Genomic DNA, 23,550 nt, shown 5'->3' on the forward strand with positions numbered 1-23,550 from the left:
TGTAGGTACTCTGTGGGCGGTTTGCTCTAATAATATAATAGCGATATTTTGGGATTTTTACTATATATATTATATATACCGTCAATTTCATGTACATTTTTTACAAAACGCTCTGTGTTGCTCACATGACAACTGAACAACTGTGTTGCTGGTGTTGCTCCTGTGTGTTGCTCACACTGTTCCATGTCTGTTCATGTAATCTATACATATAATAAATCTGTAGAAGGGTCAATTCTGTACATTGAAAATATTGAAAAAATAAATAGCAGGGGGTGTTACTGGATCGATACCAAACCCAAATATGTAATTAAAAAAATTTTTGTCTGTCTGTCTGTCTGTCTGTCTGTATGTGAAGACATCACGTGAAAACTACCGGTTCGATTTCGATGAAACTTGGTATAATTATACCTTATTATCCTGGGCGTAAAATAGGATACTTTTTATCCTGGAAAAATACGTAGAAAAAAAATAATCTTACTTTTTCAGTTATCCATAGACGTTGTTCTGTAGAACCGCGAACACACGTTGCGTATTATTAATTTATTATAGGCCTAGCCGTATTTGGGTCAGAGAGATATTTATAAGATGTCATTGTCAGAGTTACTCAAAATGGAGAAACAAACCATCCACGCGAAGACCGACATCCGCGCGGACGGAGTCGCGGGCGGAAGCTAGTAGTACATAATAACTACTTACTCTGTGATATTATCTATTCTGTGGCAGTCACATGACATCTCTCGGAGTGACATCTCGACATTATTTCAAAACAATTTTTGGCCACAGATTTTTCTGTTTTTCCTACCTACTTGTTTTTCTAATTATTGTTATACGGTTGAATTGATATTATATTCATAATTATCAAGTTAACAGGAAATTCTTATAAAGATACGCAGTGAAATAATTATTTAATACATAATTTATAATTATTTTAAAATGGTTTTTGGTAAGTATCAGGTTTACCCTAGTGCCAAAATTTATCCAGTAAATATTTTAGATGAATAAAAATTGTGTATCTATTTCAGATTCAGAATCTTTAAGTGATATGGAATCAACAAATGACTTGTTAGATAAAATGACTTTGCGTCAGTTACATTTAATGGAAGAGAAGATGAGTAGGGAAGTGAATATTGAAACCAGTTTAAATAATGGCTGTTTTCATTTAGCAAAATCACGATATATTATGGGACAGACGTCTGTAAGCAAGGAGAGACTTCCTACAGAAGCGAGTACGGAATTTTCAGCATCAACACAGTGTGAAACTGTTGACGAAGATAATTCAAAACAATTTAAAATTATTGAAAATCATTCCAATACTGTGAATCCAATGCATTGGTTTGGTGTTTTAGTTCCTCAAAATTTACATAAAGCAAAAAGCATTTTTCAAAATACCCTTAATTTTGTTGTGGAATGTGCTAACATTCAAATACAGTTATTAGAGAATTCAAACAATATAACGCTTTTGAAGAGTTATAAGGAAGCTGTTAAGTCAACTTAGGTAAGCTACTGTATCTTATATTAGTTACCCTTAAAATAAGGTAATTCACAATTTTGTATAAGTAATTGAAATATTTTCAAGGTTATTCAAATGATAATCATATTTATTGCAGATTCAAATGTTCAGCAAAGAAAGAAGAAGAGGCATGGCATATTTATTTAATTTAATTAATCATATAGTCAAGTGTATTCAGTGTATGGAAGAAATTAAACCAGTCTGTAAGTTAATTTAATTTCATGTTTTATTTTTTGCTTTCAAAAGGCAAATTATGTTTTGATTAATTTATTTTAAAGTATCCTAAACATCCACATTGTTTAGGTATGCTTAGAATCTTTTTTGATTTAATTATTTTAACCAACAATATTGATATGATATGAGTTATGAACCCACTTCAAAATTCTTATGAATACAGTAAAAGCTCCTTATTCATGCTTCCTTCATTCGCGTTTTCACTATTTGTGGATAGAAAAATTGTGCCCTAGTTATTTCTTTATGATTTTTTTTTATTTTGTCACCTAGGAATGTATTCCCAAACAAATTACCATTCCATATTCACAGTTTCTCTATTTGTGGCTCATTTACGAAACCTATCACCCGCAAATAAAGAGCTTTTACTGTTCTTAATTATTACATGCATACATCATGAATACAGAGAATTGCTTCTGTTCAATCTTATTAATCTTTCATAAACTCAGGAATCGTGATAATGAAATAAAACATGTTTGATTAATTAAAATTGGTTTAATGATTTACTTTACATCTAATAATAATTTACACTTAAATATAATAAAACAAGGAACATTATGAATACTCTTATTGTAAAGTACATACAAATTATAAATATAAATTAATAAAAAAAATACAAAAGTATATTTAATATAAGTAAATTGTGCTAAATTTCATTGGAAACATAATTGTTATAGAAAATATATTTGTGCTCAATTAAAAGCAGTCATGACTAATTGACTAGACACAATGAGCTATTTTTTTGGAAACAGAGTTCATAACAATTTGATTCATAATCCTTATTAAAAATAAACAAATCATAAATTTATTAACCAATCAATGTCAACATCTAAGAGCCAGCGCGCTCGAGCAACATTGTCTCCCCAACTATTTTGTCTCTCCCATCAATTTGTATGGGGAGTTGCGTCGCTACGTCCGCGCACTTTCATACTAGCCCATGGGCGGGAGAGACAAAATAGTTGCGGAGACAAAATAGTTGCGGAGACAAAGTTGCTCGTGCGCGCTGGCTCTAAGTTTGCAAATGCAAATCTTATTCCTAAACATTCAAACGGTAACTCAATAAGGGTGAAAATGCTTTACATAAAATAAATAGCGAAAAATTAAATTGTAAATATAACATGGAATGTGTCTTATGTTTCAGTACAATTAACATATGTGCATTTAATTTGCATCCAACAATAATACTTAATTCAAACATACAATATAACAAACAACAATAAATAAAAATAATGTATTTTAAAAATACTTTAGAAACTAAGTAGAAAATACTTTATAATAAAACTAACAAATGCAAAAACCTTGTATAATTTGTATTAAGTACAATGTTTATCATCCAATGTTCTTTGGATAAAATAAATTCTAATTCACTTACATCCCATAATTGATTCATAATTTCTCATATTGGATATCTCTTAATAACATTTAATGTAACAATATTTTGTGATGTTTGTGGTACATAATAATATTGAATGAAGATTAAGACTATAGTACAGTTATCTTATTATTAAAAAGTAAACCATATTATCCAGTTATTGATTATTATGAGTAAAACAACTATAAAAATACAGATTTTTTCGATGAATAAATAATTTCGAAGAGAAACTATGTTAACAAAACTGAACAAATCATAGTTTAATTGAATTTCGGAAGTGGGAGTCGAGCACTGCTTCGGCACGAAATGGGTCAAGCTCGCACCGGGGAAGTTACCACACCCTCACAGGAAACCGGCGTGAAGTGGTGGCATATTAACAGTATGCCACCGCGTTTCGTACGGTGAGTGAGGGGTCCGGAGGCCCAAAAACAACAACCCCCAAATATGAACGCGGCATTATTAGGCAGAATACCCCAGGAGGGTACCGGCACCTGCGGTGCAGGAGAATCCCTCCCGCAGCGCCTGCGCTGCGGGAGGGATTCTCCTGCACTTAGTATATCGCCGAAAATCGGAATCCTCGGAGTTGAAATCTCGAGTGACGTTCAATTCCGCAGTCATTTGGAAGCGAAGGCTAAATTAGCCTCGAAAAAGCTTGGTGTGCTCAGCAGATCGAGACAGTACTTCAAGCCGGCCCACCGACTTCAGCTGTACAAGGCTCAGGTGCGACCGCATATGGAGTACTGTTCTCATCTCTGGGCCGGAGCCCCACAGTATCAACTCCTTCCTCTTGACCGCATCCAACGTCGAGCAGCTCGAATTGTCGATGACCGTAGGCTTTCCGATAGGCTCGATCCTCTGTCAGTGCGAAGAGACGTTGCGTCTCTCTGTATACTGTACAGAATCTACTATGGGGAGTGCTCTGAGGAATTGTTCCACCTACTACCAGCCGCACAGTTCCACCACCGGACCACACGCCGTAAAAACCAGTTCCATCCGCACCATCTGGATGGTTGGCGCTCCACCACTGTCCGCTTCACCCGCAACTTCCTTCCGCGTACGGTGAAACTGTGGAACGATTTGCCACCTGCGGTGTTCCCGAACAACTACGACATTGGGGCCTTCAAGAAAAGAGCTTATTTGTCCATAAAAGGCCGGCAAAGCACCTGCAACACTTCTAGTGTTGCAAGTGTTTATGGGCGGTGGTGACCACTTACCATCAGGTGGCCCACCTGCCCCTTTGCTTGCTCTGACAAAAAAAAAAAAAAAAAAAAAAAAAAAAAAGACACATTTCTCCTATAAGATTATTTTCTTGTTTTAATGTGTAAAGCATATCAAATGATATTCTCATGTTAAAATAGTTACATCAAGTATTATATAGTTTTGTGATGACGACTTATCTCTTTCCTGATTTACCTTTTAAAATTCTAATAACATTCCTCTAAATTCATATATTTTCATACACACAAGCGTATATTAACATCATCCACTAATTCATTTAAAATTGCACTTCAAAATAATTTTGAATAGATTTAATACATATAAATGTATATCTAATTATAATGGACGTGAATACTACACCATTTTAATAATAATGGGCTATCATGGCTCTGTTATTTTTGGTTTGTGCTTGAATAATAATTACATTCTTCTTCAGATGAAAAAAATCATTGAATCAGAGCCATGAGTGCGTCATGTTACGTATGACATAAGCGAAGCACACATCAGAGACGCCGCTGTCTCCTCCCTAGGTTTTTCAACATTCAGTTCTAGTGCTAGAGTGTTTTTAAAAATACACAGTTGCCCGCGCCTTAAACATAGTTTGCACGACTGCACTACACGGAATATATAAATCATTGCGTAATTACCGAAGATATACAAATTCTTAATTAGACTACCATGTCAGTTGAAAAAACTTCATAATGTGTATTTTGTCCGTTACTTTGTGCTATCATTTAATCACCTTTGGTAATTACTCAAGTTGCATTCGCATGAGGGTAGTTCGACATTAGCGGTTGTCTCGCGGGTCACGTACAGTCGAGCGCCATTCTCCGCGCGTGCACGTCGCGTCGCGCCACCACGCTTGCACGTCTGTGTAGTGCGCATTGCGCTGTCTGCGCCCGTTCGCGTGCACCATTGCGCAGACGCGACAGAAGAAGTATGTGTTTATAAATTCGCCAGTACCCTGCAAATTTTATTCATTTATTGCCATTAAAAAACAAACTACAAATTATTTTGATTCCGTTAAAATTGTTTATACAAAATTTTCAATATTTTTAAATATTAATACGCGAAGTTTATTTTAGGAAAGGTAGAGGTTCGTTTCGTACTAGAACTTAGAACTTCACAAGGAACATTGCAATACCGCAATTTTATATCAGTAATAATGCTTGCAATAAAAACATTATCAATGTGCCGAGCAATAAATTTACGTACGGTCTATATGAATTTTTATTACCTTCCACTTGAAATACGAATTGTAAAGACTGTCATCCTCATCCAGTCGACGTAGATACGAAGCCAACTCTTCCGGATTAGCGAATTCCTCGACATGCACATACGAGTTGTGCGGCGCGACCGCTGCATAATCTGAAGGCCGCGCCCCCATTACTATTGGCAGCACATCGTGTCTAAAGGAGAAATATATGTAACACTATCAATAACAACGATAGCTATACTTAATGAAACAATTGAACTTCCATGAGTCATGTTATTCTGTGATCGAATTGGATAGGGAAAACCTACCAATTCATCTTTAAGCATGTAGGTTATAACAATCGTCTTTAATGTTTATTGATTCGGAATAAAAGACGTATTGACGTACGGTTTGGCATTCGCCGTAAATAAATAATAATTATTATTTAATTCACACTTACTGCAATCCATTTACAAAGAACTTTTCCGTTATATAATCGCGGCAGTTGGAATTCTCAAAGGCGAGGTAGAATTTGTACTCCTTATCGAGCATTTCCAAGCAGTTTGGGTCAGTGCGGGGGCAGTGGTGCGAGCCGCAAGCGCCGTAGATATCCACCGCGATGTGCTTGGCCAGCTGGCGGGCGTACTGCAGGCGGCGGTTGCGGGCGTGGCAGTTGGACACAAACCAGGCGACCTGAAGTGTTGATGTTTGGTTTAATTGCTGTTTGCATCGGCTTACAATAAACAACTTGACCCATAAACACGTTCAACAATTGTCCAAGCCAAAACTCTGCCTATGCTTGTATCAGACAGAGTTTTCTAATAAGGGAGACTGAACATTAAGGCCATGAAATAGGTAGGATTTTAAATTCAATGAATAGGATAGGTTTTATCCCGGAATTCCCACGGGAACGGGACCTATGCGGGGTTTTCACTGAAAACGCGGGCGAAGCCGCGGGCAGAAAGCTAGTATACAATAAACCATCATAAATAAATCGATGGAAATGAGCATTTTTTACATTTTAATTTAATTTTTTTTATTCGTATTTAATTTACTGAGCAACCTCGAATTCAAGCTGTGCAATGACTCTTATCGAATTCAATTTTAATTGACACAAGTGTTTTAAAACTTGTAAGTGGAAATTGAGAGTATTATTACAGTGTCCTGTTTTATCGAAATGTTCAGAATGCGTCACCAAATGAGCGACCAATACATGTGCATGCATCATGCATGGCTTTCGCGATATTACACGTTGACGTGTCAAAAATATTTATCACAGTACCGAGGTATATGACTAAACGTAAAAAATACTACTTACGAATAACTAAAAAATACTATAAAAATACTATTAATTATTATTACGTTACAGCGATTAAAACAGAGTCGATTTTTTTATTATTTATAGTGAACTAACTAATGAATCAAAAGAGGTGTAAATAATTTATAAAGCACCGCTGTCATTTAAATTTATATTTTATGTGAGATATGTACTCAGTATAAGATATAATAAAATATATCTAATAATTGAAATCGTTATCGATCCTTTAGGAAGTGATAATAGTGTCGGCGTGTGTCTTTATCATTGATTCTCAATTAATCGATACGTTCCTAAGATTCAAATCACTTAATGATTACAATACGTAGGTACGTACCTACCTACCTATTTATAAAAGCGTAAATCTTGTTTATATATTTTAATTAAAAAATTTTCGAATAATTTATTTTGAATGATATACCTATATAGAGTACTCATAATTAGTATTTAAATGTACTTATTATCAACATGTATATGTACTAACATGATTTTTAAAGAATTATTTTAGATTAAATAATATATTTTGAAAATCAATTAGGTACCTGAAGGAAGGTACTGTTCGAGCTAATTTACGGCAATTATCAAGCAAAAAAAGCGACAGCGATAGCAAAATATATGTCTTCTTACTTTCTTCGTCTTGTTAGCTGCGTAATTTCTTTCAAGCTCTTTCTCGGTGACAATGGGATCGTGATAGACCCACTTCTCGTAAGGGGCGACGATATCGGAGTCGTGTCGGTAGGTTGCCGTCCAGTTGAAAACGTCCACGGTAGTCGGTCGCAGCGATGCGGTATGGTACGGGCATTCCAAGTAGTAGAGTATCCATATCTGAAAGATATGTCGAGATTGAATGGTATTTTATTAGAATATAAATAATAATATTCTCAGTCTTGTTCTGCACGATCAGTGCTATAAACACATTTTTCTTTCGAAATTCAAATAGTGTCGAGCAAATTACCTATAATAAATATATAAATAGTTTCGCATACCAGTTAAACAGCTGTTCTGGGCTCATTCGTAATTTATAAAAATAATATTATTTTTGGTAACATCAACCCGGTTATGTCATTCATAAAGACGTTGTTTATATTTTACGAGTAAGTTAATCAGTCACATGCTGTAATTTTATTTATAACATAGTATAATTATCAATTTGTGATAATCGCAGCTCTTGCCAACTTATCTTTGTAATTGTATTATTATCAATAACTAAATGACATTAATACCTTTTGTTTAAATCTCTAATAATTATCTACACTTTATTCAAATTCAAATTCAAATTCAAAAATTCAAATTAATTTATTTGCCAAAGAACATGGTTATTATACCTGCAGTTTGCCATTAAAATCGTGCTATAGCGCACAGACTAAATGTAAATAACTATTTCCAATCAAATTACCTGGTTCGGTGGTCGCTTGATGTTAAACGGGGTGTGATGGTCCTTGAACAAGATGGCGTCTGCCGTTCCCGCCTCTCTGGAATCTCCCGTCAGCGTGCACCTGTCCACTGGACATTTGTTTCTGATGAATTCAGTCCGACCACCAGACACACCCCAAGTGCCTAGACCATTAGCCAACAGTATCTTCTTTACTGGTACATCCTCGTCTTTTGGTAGAGTGTACATGAGCTGCTCGACAATTCTGTTGATAGGTGCAAGTTTATGGTATTTCAGTTAGCACTGTAATTTACCATCGATAGTGTCCTAAGAGCTAGCGCGCAAGAGCAACTTTTGTCTCCGCAAACTCTATGGGCTAGTAAGAAAGTGCGCGCACGTTGCGACGCAACTTCCTATAGAGTTGATGGAAGAGACAACATAGTTGCGGAGACAAAAGTTGCTCTTGCGCGCTAGCTCTAAACTTAACTTTGTTTATATAATATGGTATAATGCCGTTTTATTTGTAATTATTATTATTATTCAGACATATATCAGTCAAATCACACAAAGAAAAATATTTTAGTATCTAAGTATTAATTGAAATTTTTATGTCTTCTAATAAAAGTTATTTAATTGCATAAAACTGTGCAGTGTGTGCATACACAATGATGCATGCACAATGTAATCGAATAGGCTTCTCTTCTCAAATATTTTATGTATACAATTATTGATAAGTATATGTAAGGTATGCGAATTACCTGTCTTCACTAGGCAAGTCCTCTGGAAATAGCCTTGCGAGTGGATCATGGTTCTTGGGCTTCCTTTCACCTCCGCTCATGTACCAAGGTCGTTTAGAAAATTCATCCTCAATATTATTCAACTCATCCTCACTTTCGGTGATCGCATTCTGAAAGGATAATGTCGTCACGCTTTTTAATTAAAAGGGCCTGGTCACGTTGCGTAAAATACACAATGCAGTGGTGACATCAGTCGTACATATTGTTCATATCATTTTCGGTGTGAAATTTTATGACCACGTCGTATGCATGTTTTGAGGTAACATAGGAAGTTTTTAAAAGTGAGACGGTATAGGTACTTAGCATAAACGATTATCATTAGAAACAATGTACTTTTAGGAATTAATACCCCTTATAAAGTTAATATTATTTTTTACATGTACTAACTAATTAAATAAAACCATCATTTTACGTTAATCTCGCGAAACTTAAATCCTAGATCCGAATCTTTGTTACCTATTTAGTACTGTACAGGGAAAATAAAATGTAACCCATATTAATTGTAATTTTGTAAAGAGGTATATCCCGTTCCTTATCAATGTTTAATTCAAATTTGAAGCCATATCTAATCGACAAGTTTTATCGTTTGTATTTAGGTTGCTGTGTCATATGGATTAGTAATTTAGCCGTCATAATTTTAATATTGCTGGTTTTACTAGCCGGTATGCTGTAAAATGTACCGATAGAGCATGTACTACCTTTTAAATTCACTGAGTATCGTTTGGATTAAAATAAATGTGGGAAATTGATTAAGAATGAAGAGCGTGTATTATAGTTCCGATGCCGTTAGTGTGAATGACTTGTCATTCCAGAAACACGGCTATTTCTTATCCCACCTTCATTGTTCATCGTTGATCTCCCCTTATTCTCAAGCTGTTATTAACGTGAATTATGGGCATGAGTAATACTGGCATAGTTGAATGTGGGCCTAAGACATTTTAATCAATTATCAAGGAAATAAAAAAAGGTATTTGAATAAAACAATTAACTATTACTAAGTGGCTCATATACGAATACGTTCTAAATTGGCTGATAAGTATTTTTCACTAAAATTCCAAATGCAAATTCAAATTCAAATTTCTTTATTTGCAAAATGTAGATTTACAAAGATGTTTTGCACTTCTTCATTCGTCACATTTGCTATACACAACAGTTTTAAATTTGTCCATTAGGTTATAGGTACATAGTTTATGAATATGTTTGATCACATCAAACGAATAAGATGGTAATTTGAATCGTTTATAGAAAGAAAATGTCAAATTAGTAACTATGTTTTTGTTTATAATCTGCTTATATAATGACCGGATCATTAAGACCCTATAGAGCCCGCCCGCCTTGAGTCATTATAGTAGCTTGCAATTATTACACAGTAACTCTATTTCTTCAATTAGGTAACTATTTAAATTTATATGCATATTTGAATGATTTATCCAAGAGGGAAAATAAAGAGCTTAGCAATAAAGTACAAGGTGCAAAAGTAACAAACATGCAAGTGCGGTTCGTCGCGCGGTAGTTGCGGCGGCGGGGTCGGGAGCCGCGCGGGCGTGCTGTAGGGCGGCGGGCGCGGCAGCAGCAGCAGCGCCAGCGCCGTCAGCACGAACGGCACCAGCAGCGCCACGCGCCGCAGCACACGCGCCGCGCGCGCCCACATGCCCGCTCAGCGGTTCTGCTCACGGTGCCCGACATTTGTGCCCATTTTGTGGTTTTGATATCATCTGGAAAAAAAATCGGGACCCGTCAATCGCGTTAATTAGCGGTTTTATTATTTTTCGAGCAAATTATTAAAATTTTCTTCTATCCTCTCTAAGGTTCGATGAAAAAGGGCTGCAAAAAATAGGTTTATATTTATTATCCTGTTATAGATAATTTAGGCGTTAAATTAGTGTAGGTACGATGATAGATGAAAAGAACATGTAAAAAATTTCACAGAATTTAATTTACCTTATCATTATTACTTTGTGATTTTGGTGAAACATTGAAATAAATTTTAGTATCACAAATTACACAATTTTAAACATTATCAATACTAAACTTTAGAATAAATTAAAAATTTATTTCTAGAAACAAGCCTTAAAAAAGCTATAAACACTTAGTATAAACTAAAACATATTAACTTAAAAATGTCAAAAGTTGGCCACAATCTCCAAAAATATTAAATATGACAGATGTTGCAAGAAGTTAGTATATATTATATATCAAAGGTTTCTCTAAATATAATAAGCTCGTTTACTGTTGCTTAAAATAATTCCTTGATGGTGGGATAGATTTCTTTTTTAAAACATAAACTTATCGCGACCGACGGACGGTAGAGTGAATTAAATATAAATACTTAGGTAGTTAGTTAATACAATTTACATTTTAAAGCATGGTAGTAATCATAATCAACAATTGAAGAATTCTCCACATAGGTAGATAATAGATATATAGATTAAGAATGAAGTTTTCAATCATTGAATTTAAAGTTAATATCGTTAGTTATGTAACTATTTTAGTTTATTTATTACATGCGCCTACTCCAAGAGTTCGGTATACGTATTGCTCTGTGACGTGAATAGTTTTCTACGTAATGGTTTACGACCATTTGGTTATTCTAAGTGGTTATTATTTCAATAAACATCGGAACTGTCACATATTAATCAAGGTCTTTGAACTCTGTTATATTTGTGAGCTACTGCTAAAGGTAGCTAAAGGCTCTAATTGGATACCGTTTTGTCGTCAAACACAATCATGACGTGACCTACAGAATTTATCTACTTTCAAGAGTATATTTTACCATCGATAGTTTATGACCAAGTTTTGTTTTTTTTTTATAGATAGATGCTTTTTTTATTCCTTGTTGAAAAAAGAAATTAAGTTTGAACACTCGTAAAATCTTAAAATAAATTATGTACAAAACGAAGACTAAGAAAGCTTAACAGAATTGGTATCTGCGGCATTCTGATTGTCGCCTAAATTAGACAACGAATTTTCTATAAATATAACATCTAAATGTACCTATGAGTGCAATGATGTGCAAGGAAGCTCGAAGTATAGTTAAGATATATCTGTAATTTTTCTCTGATATAAGATCTCTGATAGATGTCGTACAATCTACTTTTAGGTGTTCTACTTCCTCACTTATAATATGAGTTCTTTAATTCTCAAACCTATTTATCGCTAACTATCTTAACAACAGATCTCGTAATTTTATTCTGGGTGGTTCCTATAATTTCAATAAGAAAGCCAAAGATATTCCTTCTACGACAATATGATGATTGATGATAAATACCTATTGTTCATGCGAATAAACTACGCAAGCCCTCTCGATCGTTATGCAGCAACAATTGACTTCATGGTAATTCAGCGAACTATTTTAGACACAATAGCTTCTAAATTATAATATCTAAAGATAAATTGTTATTATGTTGGTGTAGAATGTCCTGATTCACTTAGTGTGTAGATGCTAGACGAATTGATGTGACACTTGGTGTTAAAAAACCAGCGCTGACACGTGCAATGATTTGTCGTGGTTAATTAGCTCTAAGGAAAATATAAAATTTCAGCCTATAGGTAAAGTGTATAGAATTTAGTCTTACAAATAAATCTGCGGTCTTAAAATGTCCCAAAAATCGCATCCATTCTGAATACATAACTACATAGGTTATGTATTTAGAATGGACTATATAAAGGATACACAAAATACTGAATTTCGTAATTGCGAGACTGTTTAATTATTTCTGTTTGTATGAATTTAAAATTACGTAGACAATAGATGCAATTATGGTGAAGAATTGTCTTTAATCAATATTGTTTGCCATGTAGGTATATTATGTATAAAATTATGTAGAGCATACGTGTACAATTTAAGCAATATATTTATATATTCTCCTACCTACTGGCTACTTTGAGTAAAAAAAAAACATTATCGTTTTCCTTTTTTTATTATTATTCGAGTATCTTCTATATTATATCTATTATATATATATTTTACTGATTTTCAATTAAAATTCAGGAGAAAAAAAGATATATAATACCCATTATTATTCACGTTAAAATCAGTGAAATTACAGAAGTCAGGCTTAAGGAATTTAACGCTGCGCTGTTTAAACCAAAAGTAGATACTGCTTTCACAAAATCTTCGTCGCAAATCAAAATTAATTAAACCCAGAAAAAACGGCATTCTGATCATCGAGGTTTTCGTTTTAGTTTGTTTGTCCGGTCATCATACTTTCACTGGCCTTTGAGTTTTTTTTCTAAGAATAAGTTGGATATATAAAGTAGGGAAAAGATTTAATCATCGGGAGATAAGAAATGAAATCGTAGAGTTCATAAAAACGTCACCAAAAAACCCAACCCATAATATGCCAATTGCCAAATGGAGCCTATATTTTAAGTTAGACCATAAACAGTAAACACTATATTGTACGATTCGGGTACACTTAGGTACCTACTTGTTAAAAGTTATGGCTCTTGAAGGGCTCTTGTTACCCCAATCAGACCCCCCTGGTTGTTTTCCTTCATTTATTAGATTTAGTACTTGTTAAACTATAGAAACACGGAGCTGCTACAATTTTTAAGTTAACTTCTAATACATATTAATTTTGTAAACAACGTCCAATGCACTATTTATTGATTATTTATCATATACGGTTGAACGTACTATCCTTTACGTAGTTCCGTGTTATTGACTACCCGCATGGGAGCTATAAAACTTTTCAATTAACAAATGATACCCTTATATATGAGTCATACTTACACCTGTACACGGAAGCAGGGCTTCACTTTTTTAAAGCGTTTAACCCTTAATTGGTCGCGTGGGGTGTCATACACCCCAGAGCGGGTTTCCAGGCTCACAACTTCTTAAAATTTTAATTTAGCGCGCTGTTCTTCCAGGTAGCTTCGTAAACATGTAAAACGTACACGATTCAGTTGCGAGTGGCGCTCGGTTGTGGATGGTTGGGCTCGGAGAGCGTGTTTGGGGTGCACGACACCCCAGGTGACTGTTTTTGTGGTCTAAATTCCGAGTAAGTGGCCAATTGGTAATTTTATTATTTCTGTTTTAAAGCATTGTATTTTGCAAGTGATAAATGTTAACAGTGTTCAATTATAATAACTTGAAATTTTTGAGGTTATGTTGTGATATTTTTGTTTTAGGTTACCAGTAAAATTCCACGTGGACTAAAAGATCCCGAAAATTATGCAGTTGATAGAAGAAGAAGAAGAGGCTATCGATAGTGCATCTGAAAATGAGCAAGATCATGACGTAATAGTAAGTAGTGACCATGTCACCGAATCGGAGCAAAGCGAAAACGAATCGAATGATCAGTGGAGTAGTGAGGATGAGGTCCCTTTACAAAATTTAGCCAGCTTCTCTCAAAGTCATGATCAATCATTTTGTTTTTGAGTTGATACGAACGACCAAATGAAAAAGCGCCACTTATAATGTAGGAAGACGTACCAAAAGATGGCCGATGGTGATATTTTTTCATATTTTCAATATCACAGGTATCAATTCCTATTACTATGTAATATAAAAATCTAAAATTGACCCCAATATATCCCGAAGACTATTTTTAAAGTTACTGGCTGTTGATTTAGTCAAACCTCACCAAATATCAAGAGCCAGCATACCCACAGTACCACGACCGCTGCAAAAACGACTAAAAATACAGCATGAAATTTCAGACCAAGAATCTACTTCTGAAGCAGGCCGATCGCAATCATACAAAAGGTGCCATGTATGTCCAAGAAGTAAGGACAGGAAAACAAAGACTGAATGTTTTAAATGCCATAAACATGTGTGCAATGACCATATGATTGTAGTCTGTAAAAATTACAACGGTTAAAACTAGGATTTGTAAAAAATATTTTTCATATTAAAAAATAAGTTAATTATATTAAAAATGTTTAAAAGTTGATTAATATGTAAGTTCAAAATATGTTCTAATTAATAAAAGTCTGATTTTGCATGTATTTCGTATTTTATTTTATTTCCTAATTCTGGGGTGCTACACACCCCACGCGACCGCTTATGCAACTTTGTAGGCGCGCCCAATTAAGGGTTAAGGCAACAACACGTCATATTCATACTTCCTTTAGGTTTGGTACTTAAGGTAAAGTTGCAATAGCTCTACATTTATATATAGAGCAAACTATTTTAAATGTTGCATACATATGTTTAGTTCATTTATATTTTATCAACGATCTCGTTTTTCATCACATAAATAAACCAAAGATTTTTGAAATAGGTCAGATGGCAGTTTAAAACAAACGTTGTATATCGCAAGCCGTAAAAGAAATCGTTAATTAAGCGTGTCTTGTTTCTGTTCAAGTATGAACGCAAATATGTATGAGGAACAATGTGAACGCCATAAAATTTTCATATTTCTGAATTGCATAGCCAATTCGGCATGAAGGTCCTTATTTTCGGATAAATTTATCTACTAGATATAACAGTATGTAGGCAATATTACATTTGTCTTCATCCACTTAGGTATATTTGCCCAGTCTACCTATTGAATATTTATCTTAATGGAAATGCGATTGGAAAAGCTTTTCCTTTCTCCTGATATGAACGTAAAAAAAAAAAAATGAGTAGGTAACTATATAAAAATAGGAAATGGTTGTAGCTTTATACATTTTCGAAAAATCTTCCGAGCGAGGGTGCATTTAGAACATTGCGATTGCATTTTTTTTGCTCTCCATTTGTCATTCATACTAAACGACAATTTGTTTGCGCGTTAGCCCGTTTATAGCATCCTTAATTGCGGAATTTTATAACACCTTTTACACATACATTTTATTGCCAGTCGTGTTTTATGTTATGGTTATTAAGTGATTGCAATTTAGATTACTTTCAATTGTGTGGTTCATTTCAAAAACCTATTAGATTTTTCAAAAGCCTATTTGTTGTTGATAGGAATGAATGCATTTACATGGCAAAACTAATTTCTACTAAATATATTTCTATAATAAGCTTTAAGTGTAAAAAAAAAAATATTTTACCCATCTGCTGCAACATGCATGTGTTTAATAGTAAATAATATCACCTTGTTTAAATAATATCATCAACGCAAGTGGTTACGAATTTTATATGTAGGTAAGAAAGAAAATATTGATTTCAACATTTAGATAATTGTATTCTTTTTGAATATAAATACAATAATAAAATTAATATAAATACAAAATACCACTTTTGTATTCACAATAATAACAGTCTATATTCTATAACAATATTTTTTCACAAACGAATTTTAACAGAGACCAAGGAAGTTACAACATTTTACTTTTATAAACCGTTTGTTTGGAAAACTCGGTCTATATAAAAATATATCAGCGGCCTATTTCCTAGTTGAATGCGAGAGGGACACTTCTCTACCGCACATGTCAGGGTCGATTTTGTGTTCCATTTACGAAAAAAGGTTAACACTTTCTTTTGTTCTATTATTAATTATAAATGGATATTATAGCCTCCTCTGATCCATTGTCATCTATAAAGGACAATTCACAGAAAGCCTTGCGGCCCAAACTTTTTAATAAGGAAACATAATTTTCCACCCAGTGTCATTCATAAGGGACACTTTTGAATTTTGCGCTTAAATTCAAAAATTCGCGACATTTCTTTTTGTCTTTGCTTTTTTTCTATTGGTCAGTTATATTCGAATAGGAAACAGAAGCCATATTGCCAATCTAACCAATTGTGTTACATCAAATCTCCGCCAAGTGTCATCATGAGCGCCCGCCGAAGGAATGGTGAGTATTAATCCGTTTTTTAATGAATAATCTTTGTGTTTTTAAACTTAAACCTTGTTTATATTTATTATGAATCGTATATTCGTTTATTTAATGACATTATTTTAGGCGTCCTTAATAACCTCGTAACGCCCAGATACCTATTAAAAGGCATGCAGCTCGATAGTGGTACCGGCCCAAGCTGTTATCCAACTTTATGACATAAACGCCCACGGTACCTTTTTAAAGGTATCTGACAGTATCAGATTTGAAAACGCCGTAACATTTTAAATTACGCGCCAAATCTAATTACTGTTTTTTATCCGGCTACTGGAAAGTATGTTTTTGTCTATGGTTAAGCAATAGTGCCAATAGAAAAATAAAATATATGTAATTTCCGGCGAAAAGTCTGGCCATCTTGATTGACTAGAGGACATGGTAAGTTCAATCCATGATTATTGATGCAATCTTAGGTTTTTAACTGAGAGTATCTTACTCTGCTTGTTGACAAATAAGTAAATATTATAATTACATTTAGATTTACGCGAAAATAAAGAATATGCGTGTAAAATAACCTCGTAAAGTCTGGATACCTTTTAGAAGGTATAAGAGTATTAACATATTATTGGATTTTAAAAGGTATAAGGGAATAAACCACTAATCAATTTGATTTGCCTTTGCAACTTATGATTTAGACCGTTTTCTCCTTCATAATATAAAGTAAATTATTTAGTCTGTTAAAGAATCTTTTAGTACTATCCTTTTCAGGTAACCCAATGAGAGATGAGCTAATAGATGAAGCTTAAATCAGTCAGATATAGAAAAGTATGAACTATTTGGAGATGAGGATTACAACATAAACCAAAACCAAGAAAGCTCTTCCAGTTCTGAAGAATCTGAAAATAATAGTTTTTTTATTAAAAACCAACTCTTATTTGCAAAATTAAGTATTTAAAAGTTCTATAGAAATATTATATCAATTTACCTACTATCATTCTGATTTTAAAAGGTATATGGGTTGCTATTATATAGTGTTTTTGGATCCAATTTCGAAACTTGTTAATTTTTGCTTCTGTCATCTGTTGGAAGTGGATTTCTTCTGATAGAAATCCTAAAACACGTGATAAACTAGCCTTTAAAAATAATAAGTACAGAAAATAATGATCATATTGTTCAAAAATTGATATTTTTTTCTCAGATTGTAAGTGTGAGATATGTTTTTGGTCATTAAAATTTTGGAAGACATGTATTAATCCAAATATTTATGTTCATTGTTTTTTGTAATATAAAATAAACCCTATATTGTCTACCGCTAATCAATAATATCAAAAATACGAATTTTGCGAAATCGGGTTTTGTAATACATTAAAGCCCATATGCCTAAATAAAGAATAACGAATTTGGGGTTATTTAGTGTCTCAAAACCTTCCACTGACATACATTTACATGCAGAAAAAATCCCACGCTCATACGGAAATAATAAGGCACTTTTTTTAGATTTCATCACCTCTGGGTCCGCACCATGTGAACCTTTTAAAAGGTACTTGGGCTGCAACCCAATGTTTGGTAAAAATAGCCTGGGCGTTACGAGGTTAAAAACAAAGATTAACTAACAGTCAAAGTTAGTTGTCCATTATAATGGACATTGGGATGAACCTTTACTATGTCATAAATTTTAATTACAGGGATTTTTCCAATGAAACAATAATATCCGGGCAAACCCCATCCCACTGGACTCAAAGCCTTTGTATTTGCCAATCCCAATGGACTAGTATGCGATTTACATATTTATCAAGGCGAAACTACATATCCGGATTACGCAGGAACTGAATTTGGCCTGGCCGAAAAAGCTGGATAATCTGGTCCCAGGCCATGTTCTCTACTTTGACCAATTTATTACGTCCCAAAGGTTAGCATATGAGCTTTATAACAGAGGTATTGGATGCACCAGCACGCTGAAGAAAGATCGAATCCCTCGCGATTGTCCCATTAAACAAGACTACGAACTCAAAGAAATGGGTAGAGGAAGTTCCCATGTTCTAGTAAAAGAAGACAATATATATATATATAAATAAAATATAATATAATAAACCGATGCAGACTATGTCATTTTGATAAAACTTATTTCAAGTGCACTTCGTGCCAAATATATTTGTGCCTTACTAAAAACAAAACTTGTTATTTAGAGTTTCATCAGCAATAATTGCTGAAGGATTTTTTTTGTTTGTACTTGATTTTTATTATTTTGTTACCTGTTTAATCAGTATTACTTACTTTTAACTAGTTTTTATTTATTAGATTTAGCATTGCAGGGCATAAAAGAGAAGTTTACTTTTTATTTTTGATAGGAAGGTTTTTGTTTTTAGTTGATTTTAATTTGAATATGAAGAAGTATTGTTTTTGTTTACTGCTAGATATTTATTTGATATTTCTTATGCCACTGCCTAAATATTTTTGAAACAACTTTAAATATATTGTTATTTTTTCCATATTGAATGGTTTTCTTTTATCCCAAGTACCCAGTGGTAGATTTTTCGTTATGAGCCCAATGTCCTTCATAAAACCCAAACACAAATCAGCTGATTTTAAAGTATCAGCCCAATGTCCTTTAAAATGGACACCACAAATTGTAACAAACAAGCGTACCGATCGACTAAGTATCATGCCATTGTATCCCAAAAATAATATAAAAATTCTAGTTTTCCTTTTTAATGAATAACGCCACACGAAAGTCGTGGGCGGCAAGCCTTAAAAATATGATGTCCTTTTTGCTAGACACTGGGAGGAAACCAAATATTGCTATTTAGGTTTTGGGCCTGAGGAGGATAGAAATAATAATTATAAAATGGATATTACGAGAATTGTAAATTAGTTAGACGTTATGGACCTGTGAGAATTATGTTTATTTATTTAATTAAAAATGAAAATGTTTTATCTAAGGTTTTATCAATCATTTACCTAAGTATTACAATTTACATTCATAATATATTAATGTAGAGTTTTATAAACAATTTTCAATTTTACACTTTTTTTAATTGCCAAGAACATTCCAGGAAAATATAATATGTGGGATATGACGAGATTAGTGAAATATTTATTAATTAATTTATATTTTTCAATATTTATTACTGTGCTCCGCGTTATCACCGCTCCTGTTGTCTTAGCGTGATGATATATAGCCTATAGCTTCCTCGATCTTCTCTTCCTCGGCTATCTAACAGAGAAATAATTTTTCAAATCGGACTAATAGTTCCTGAGATTAGCGCGTTCAAACAAACAAACAAACAAACGCTTTAGCTTTATAATATTAGTATAGATTAATTGTTTTTTTTTGATGCACTTAAAAAATTAACAAAAGTATTGATTAATTATCTAATAGGTCCCTTGGAATAACGGTTTAATGTAAGTTACATATTAAAATGTTATCTGATCTGAACAGACAGACGTGTACCATATGGTGATAGAGCAATGATAACAGTTGAAAGTATTTAATGTTAATTATTATTTTTTTTTTTTTGTAAGGTGTTTCTCAATGTTAGCCAGAAGGGCTACTACATTTTAACGCGGATGCGGGGGTGAACTGAAGGTTCACCCTGGTAGCGACATGCACAAGGGCGTCCCCCCTTGACGGGGACAATGTTAATTAAGCTTTAAAGAACTCTTAAATAAGGACGATATCAGAATTGGCCATTGAAAGTAAATGTTTAAGTTTATTTAAAAATATTCTTTCTTAACAAAAACTAAACGTAACATGATAGAGCTAAAGTAAAGTATTACCTACATTTCATTTAATTAAAGATACCTTGGATTAAAAAAAATGTTGATAAAGAAAATGAATATGTAGTATTATTTCCATTAATTGTTTTGTAAAAATGGTAGTTATTTTTTGTATGGATTAAAACTCCAGGCACACGACTTAGGTATGTAGGTACCCAGTTTATATAATACGTATACTCGGAAGTCCGAATAGGTACTTATTTAAATGTAAACCATTATACTTACTTTAAATTTTAATATACGTGTAAGTCAGTTCACGCAATCATTTATTTGATATTAATTAAAAACGTAGAGTTTGAAATCGCATGTTTTTGAAATAGCTGATAATACCTAAATACTCAGTACTCGTACCTATCTATAGATATGAGTTGTGAGGTGATTGTGGATATATAAAAAATGTTAAATTGCGAATATTATATTACTTCAAGTAGTTTAAACTTTTATCAAACTTTCTTTTTGGGAAACTAAGTTTGGAAATTAACATGTACCTACATGATTGTATGTTTAAATGTAATAACTATATCAGGCCAATTGGATTAATTTGGCACACAATATGAGTATATGTATACAATACAAAAATATGTTACATACTTATAAGTATGTTCTCATAGTCGTGCGGAGCCAGAACCAACGGCTAGCTGTAGAAGCTCAAGAATTTTCAGAAAACTATTAATGTTAACTGCAAATAACCATGAAATGGTCGCTCACTATTATAATGAAAATTATTAATAGGAGACTCTACTTTAAGATGTGTAAATAAAATAGTATAGGTATTTTAAATATAAATAAAAGTTCGAGGGTTGAAAAAAACGCTCTATAATAATTATTATATGGAAATTGGAATAAGTAGAGTCAACGCATGAACGTTATAATTAAATTCAAATTATTTTATTATGTCAAAGTAATAAGCTTGACTACTAATAAAATGAGCCTTTACTCTCTGATATTATATCAGGAAAGCTTGGTTCGACTTGTTTTTCCATTGGATAGATAATAATATGTATGTATATGAACTATATTAAGTGATCACAGTACAACCCTAGTACACTTGTATCGTAATTCGTAAGTACTTGCTTACGTTGTTACAAGAAGTTAAAATATGTGATCAATAGTGTCCCAAATGTTTTTATAAACTTGACGCAAAAATAAAACCATTTAAGTAAGTACTTACATAGCAACACACCTATTTATTGCAATGAATAGGTTCCTAAATTGCTCTATTTTTTGTTCAATTATATTTTAATCAATTATTTAATTACGTACACGGTACATGTATGTAATATGAAGTTTTGACGCGTACCTGTAACAATTAATAAGAAAATCGTGTTCCTATGTAGGTAGCTTTTACCGTTAAACTCAAATGTGAGGTTTACAATTTTCAGTATTTTTTGTTGTTTAATTTATTTCCAAAACCATTATCATTATCGAAATCAATTGTGAAACTGACTTTTATGTGACACAGTTAGATTGCATTATTTATTGTTAATAATATTTGTTCCGTTCATAAATTGATTTTATGCAGTGAAGTAATCGAATACATATTATTATCGCTATATTGAAAAGTTCAGCTAAAACGCAGGCTATGCTATAGGTTAAAGTTGCACAACCAACATCGCCATGAGATTGCTAGCTCCCAAAAATTGTTATTACCTATTTACCTATTTGATAGCAAAACTAGCATTGCAGGTTTACATAATATATGTATTATGTATTTTCTTTCATATGAATAAGTATATTTTTAGATTTAAATCAATGAATAGTAGTTAGTACAATCACATAGAATATTAGTAACGTATCGGAGCAAGGTACTTAGTGATATATTATTGTTATAGATTTATAGTTATAACATCGGTAGTCAAAGTATTAAATATTGTAACACAATGTTATACTATTGCCTGGCTAAGATTATAATAATAACAATTGAGAAAACATAATGTAATAATAAACATAAGTGAATGGTTCATTAATATTTAACTATAATTATAGTCGGAATTCATAAAGCTATTTACATTTTTAAATAATGAGTAGGTACGTAGGTACTTCTGCATAACCATTCATTTTTGTTTTATAAAATACTAGCTGCTCCGCGCGGTTTCACCCCTGGCCTTTTGCCCGTAGCGTGATGAAATACCTATAGCCTATAACCTTCCTCAATAAATGGGCTATCTAACACCGAAAGAATTTTTCAAATCGGACCAGTAGTTCCCGAGATTAGTGCGTTCAAACAAACAAACTCTTCAGCTTTATAATATTATATTAGTATAGATTATCCCAGACTTAACAGTAAGTGATTGATAATTTAATCAATGATATTAGTTGATTATAAATATGGATCGATCGACGAGTTTCTTTTCAATGTAGATACCTACTTAGTTAAGTGTGCGAATTTTCAACTACAGATATACTTAGCCACTTCTGAAATATATGCAGCTCAAATACCTATTGCCGTGTTTATACATTCATATAAACAAGAAACTATTTCGAATCCATTAGCCGATTGGATAGAGTCCGAAAATAGCATAAATTAAGTGCAAATAGAAAAACGTTTAAGGAAAAATTACTGAAATATTTATGAAATATAATACCTGTACTTACATAAAATATGTTTGTTTCACGATGGAATGATCGGTTCGTATCCTGGATGTTATGTTTTTCGGACACTGTTTTTAAGCACAATATTTGCGTATATAATTTTCAGTATTTTCCTATTTGTATATCGGGTGTGTTACAGATTAGATTTCCGCGTCGATATCACCGAGGCGCGCGCTCTCTGCGTTTCACGAAGAAGTATTGGCAGCGTAAACCGGCATGCGCGCGCACAACCTGCCCGCTGCCGCCCTGTCGCATGCCACACTGCATTGACGCTGTGACGTACGCCGGTGGTGATGCCTTCCAACCAAACCGTGCAAACTCCTATATGTACACAGCTCAATACACTAGTTACCGTATCGAGAAGCTATTATGACACACCTCCGGTTCCATCGTTTCAGGTGTCATGTATAACAACACGCTTTATAAACTCGGAGAAGGAGTGTTATAATAACACGACGTCA

The 23,550-nt window shown here is 33.3% G+C and overlaps 4 protein-coding genes across 4 annotated transcripts in view; 2 read left to right on the plus strand and 2 right to left on the minus strand.

The window, feature by feature from the left end:
* The window catches only part of LOC123700808, a 535,837-nt gene that overhangs the window by 29,902 nt on the left and 482,385 nt on the right, over window positions 1–23,550 (minus strand). The window lies entirely within an intron of this gene.
* LOC123700813 (coiled-coil domain-containing protein 115) lies at window positions 750–1,727 on the plus strand. The gene is made up of 3 exons (XM_045648156.1): window positions 750–943; window positions 1,023–1,495; window positions 1,608–1,727. The coding sequence occupies exons 1-2, from the start codon at window positions 934–936 to the stop codon at window positions 1,493–1,495; spliced, it is 483 nt and encodes a 160-aa protein (XP_045504112.1). The 5' UTR covers window positions 750–933; the 3' UTR covers window positions 1,608–1,727.
* LOC123701041 lies at window positions 3,558–4,771 on the plus strand. Its single transcript, XM_045648454.1, has 2 exons — window positions 3,558–3,970; window positions 4,768–4,771. Exons 1-2 carry the CDS (start codon window positions 3,558–3,560, stop codon window positions 4,769–4,771), a joined length of 417 nt encoding a protein of 138 aa, XP_045504410.1.
* Window positions 4,398–23,337, minus strand: LOC123700798 (glycoprotein 3-alpha-L-fucosyltransferase A-like). The gene is made up of 8 exons (XM_045648135.1): window positions 23,093–23,337; window positions 10,497–10,725; window positions 8,972–9,120; window positions 8,238–8,478; window positions 7,469–7,666; window positions 5,987–6,219; window positions 5,569–5,740; window positions 4,398–5,295 (listed from the first exon to the last, which is right to left on the minus strand). Exons 2-8 carry the CDS (start codon window positions 10,659–10,661, stop codon window positions 5,119–5,121), a joined length of 1,335 nt encoding a protein of 444 aa, XP_045504091.1. The 5' UTR covers window positions 10,662–10,725; window positions 23,093–23,337; the 3' UTR covers window positions 4,398–5,118.

Source organism: Colias croceus, chromosome 20 (assembly GCF_905220415.1).
Source record: "Colias croceus chromosome 20, ilColCroc2.1".
Lineage (NCBI taxonomy): Eukaryota > Metazoa > Arthropoda > Insecta > Lepidoptera > Pieridae > Colias > Colias croceus.

Bases quoted from the DNA above. Each gene is read 5' to 3' on its own strand.
- LOC123701041 (XM_045648454.1), top strand. From the start codon at position 3,558: ATGAACGCGGCATTATTAGGCAGAATACCCCAGGAGGGTACCGGCACC.
- LOC123700798 (XM_045648135.1), bottom strand. From the start codon at position 10,661: ATGTGGGCGCGCGCGGCGCGTGTGCTGCGGCGCGTGGCGCTGCTGGTG. The intron at 9,121-10,496 runs GTTTGTTACTTT...TTATCCTTTCAG, and splicing joins GCGACGAACCGCACTTGCAT to AATGCGATCACCGAAAGTGA. The intron at 8,479-8,971 runs GTAATTCGCATA...ACCTATCAACAG, and splicing joins GACTTGCCTAGTGAAGACAG to AATTGTCGAGCAGCTCATGT.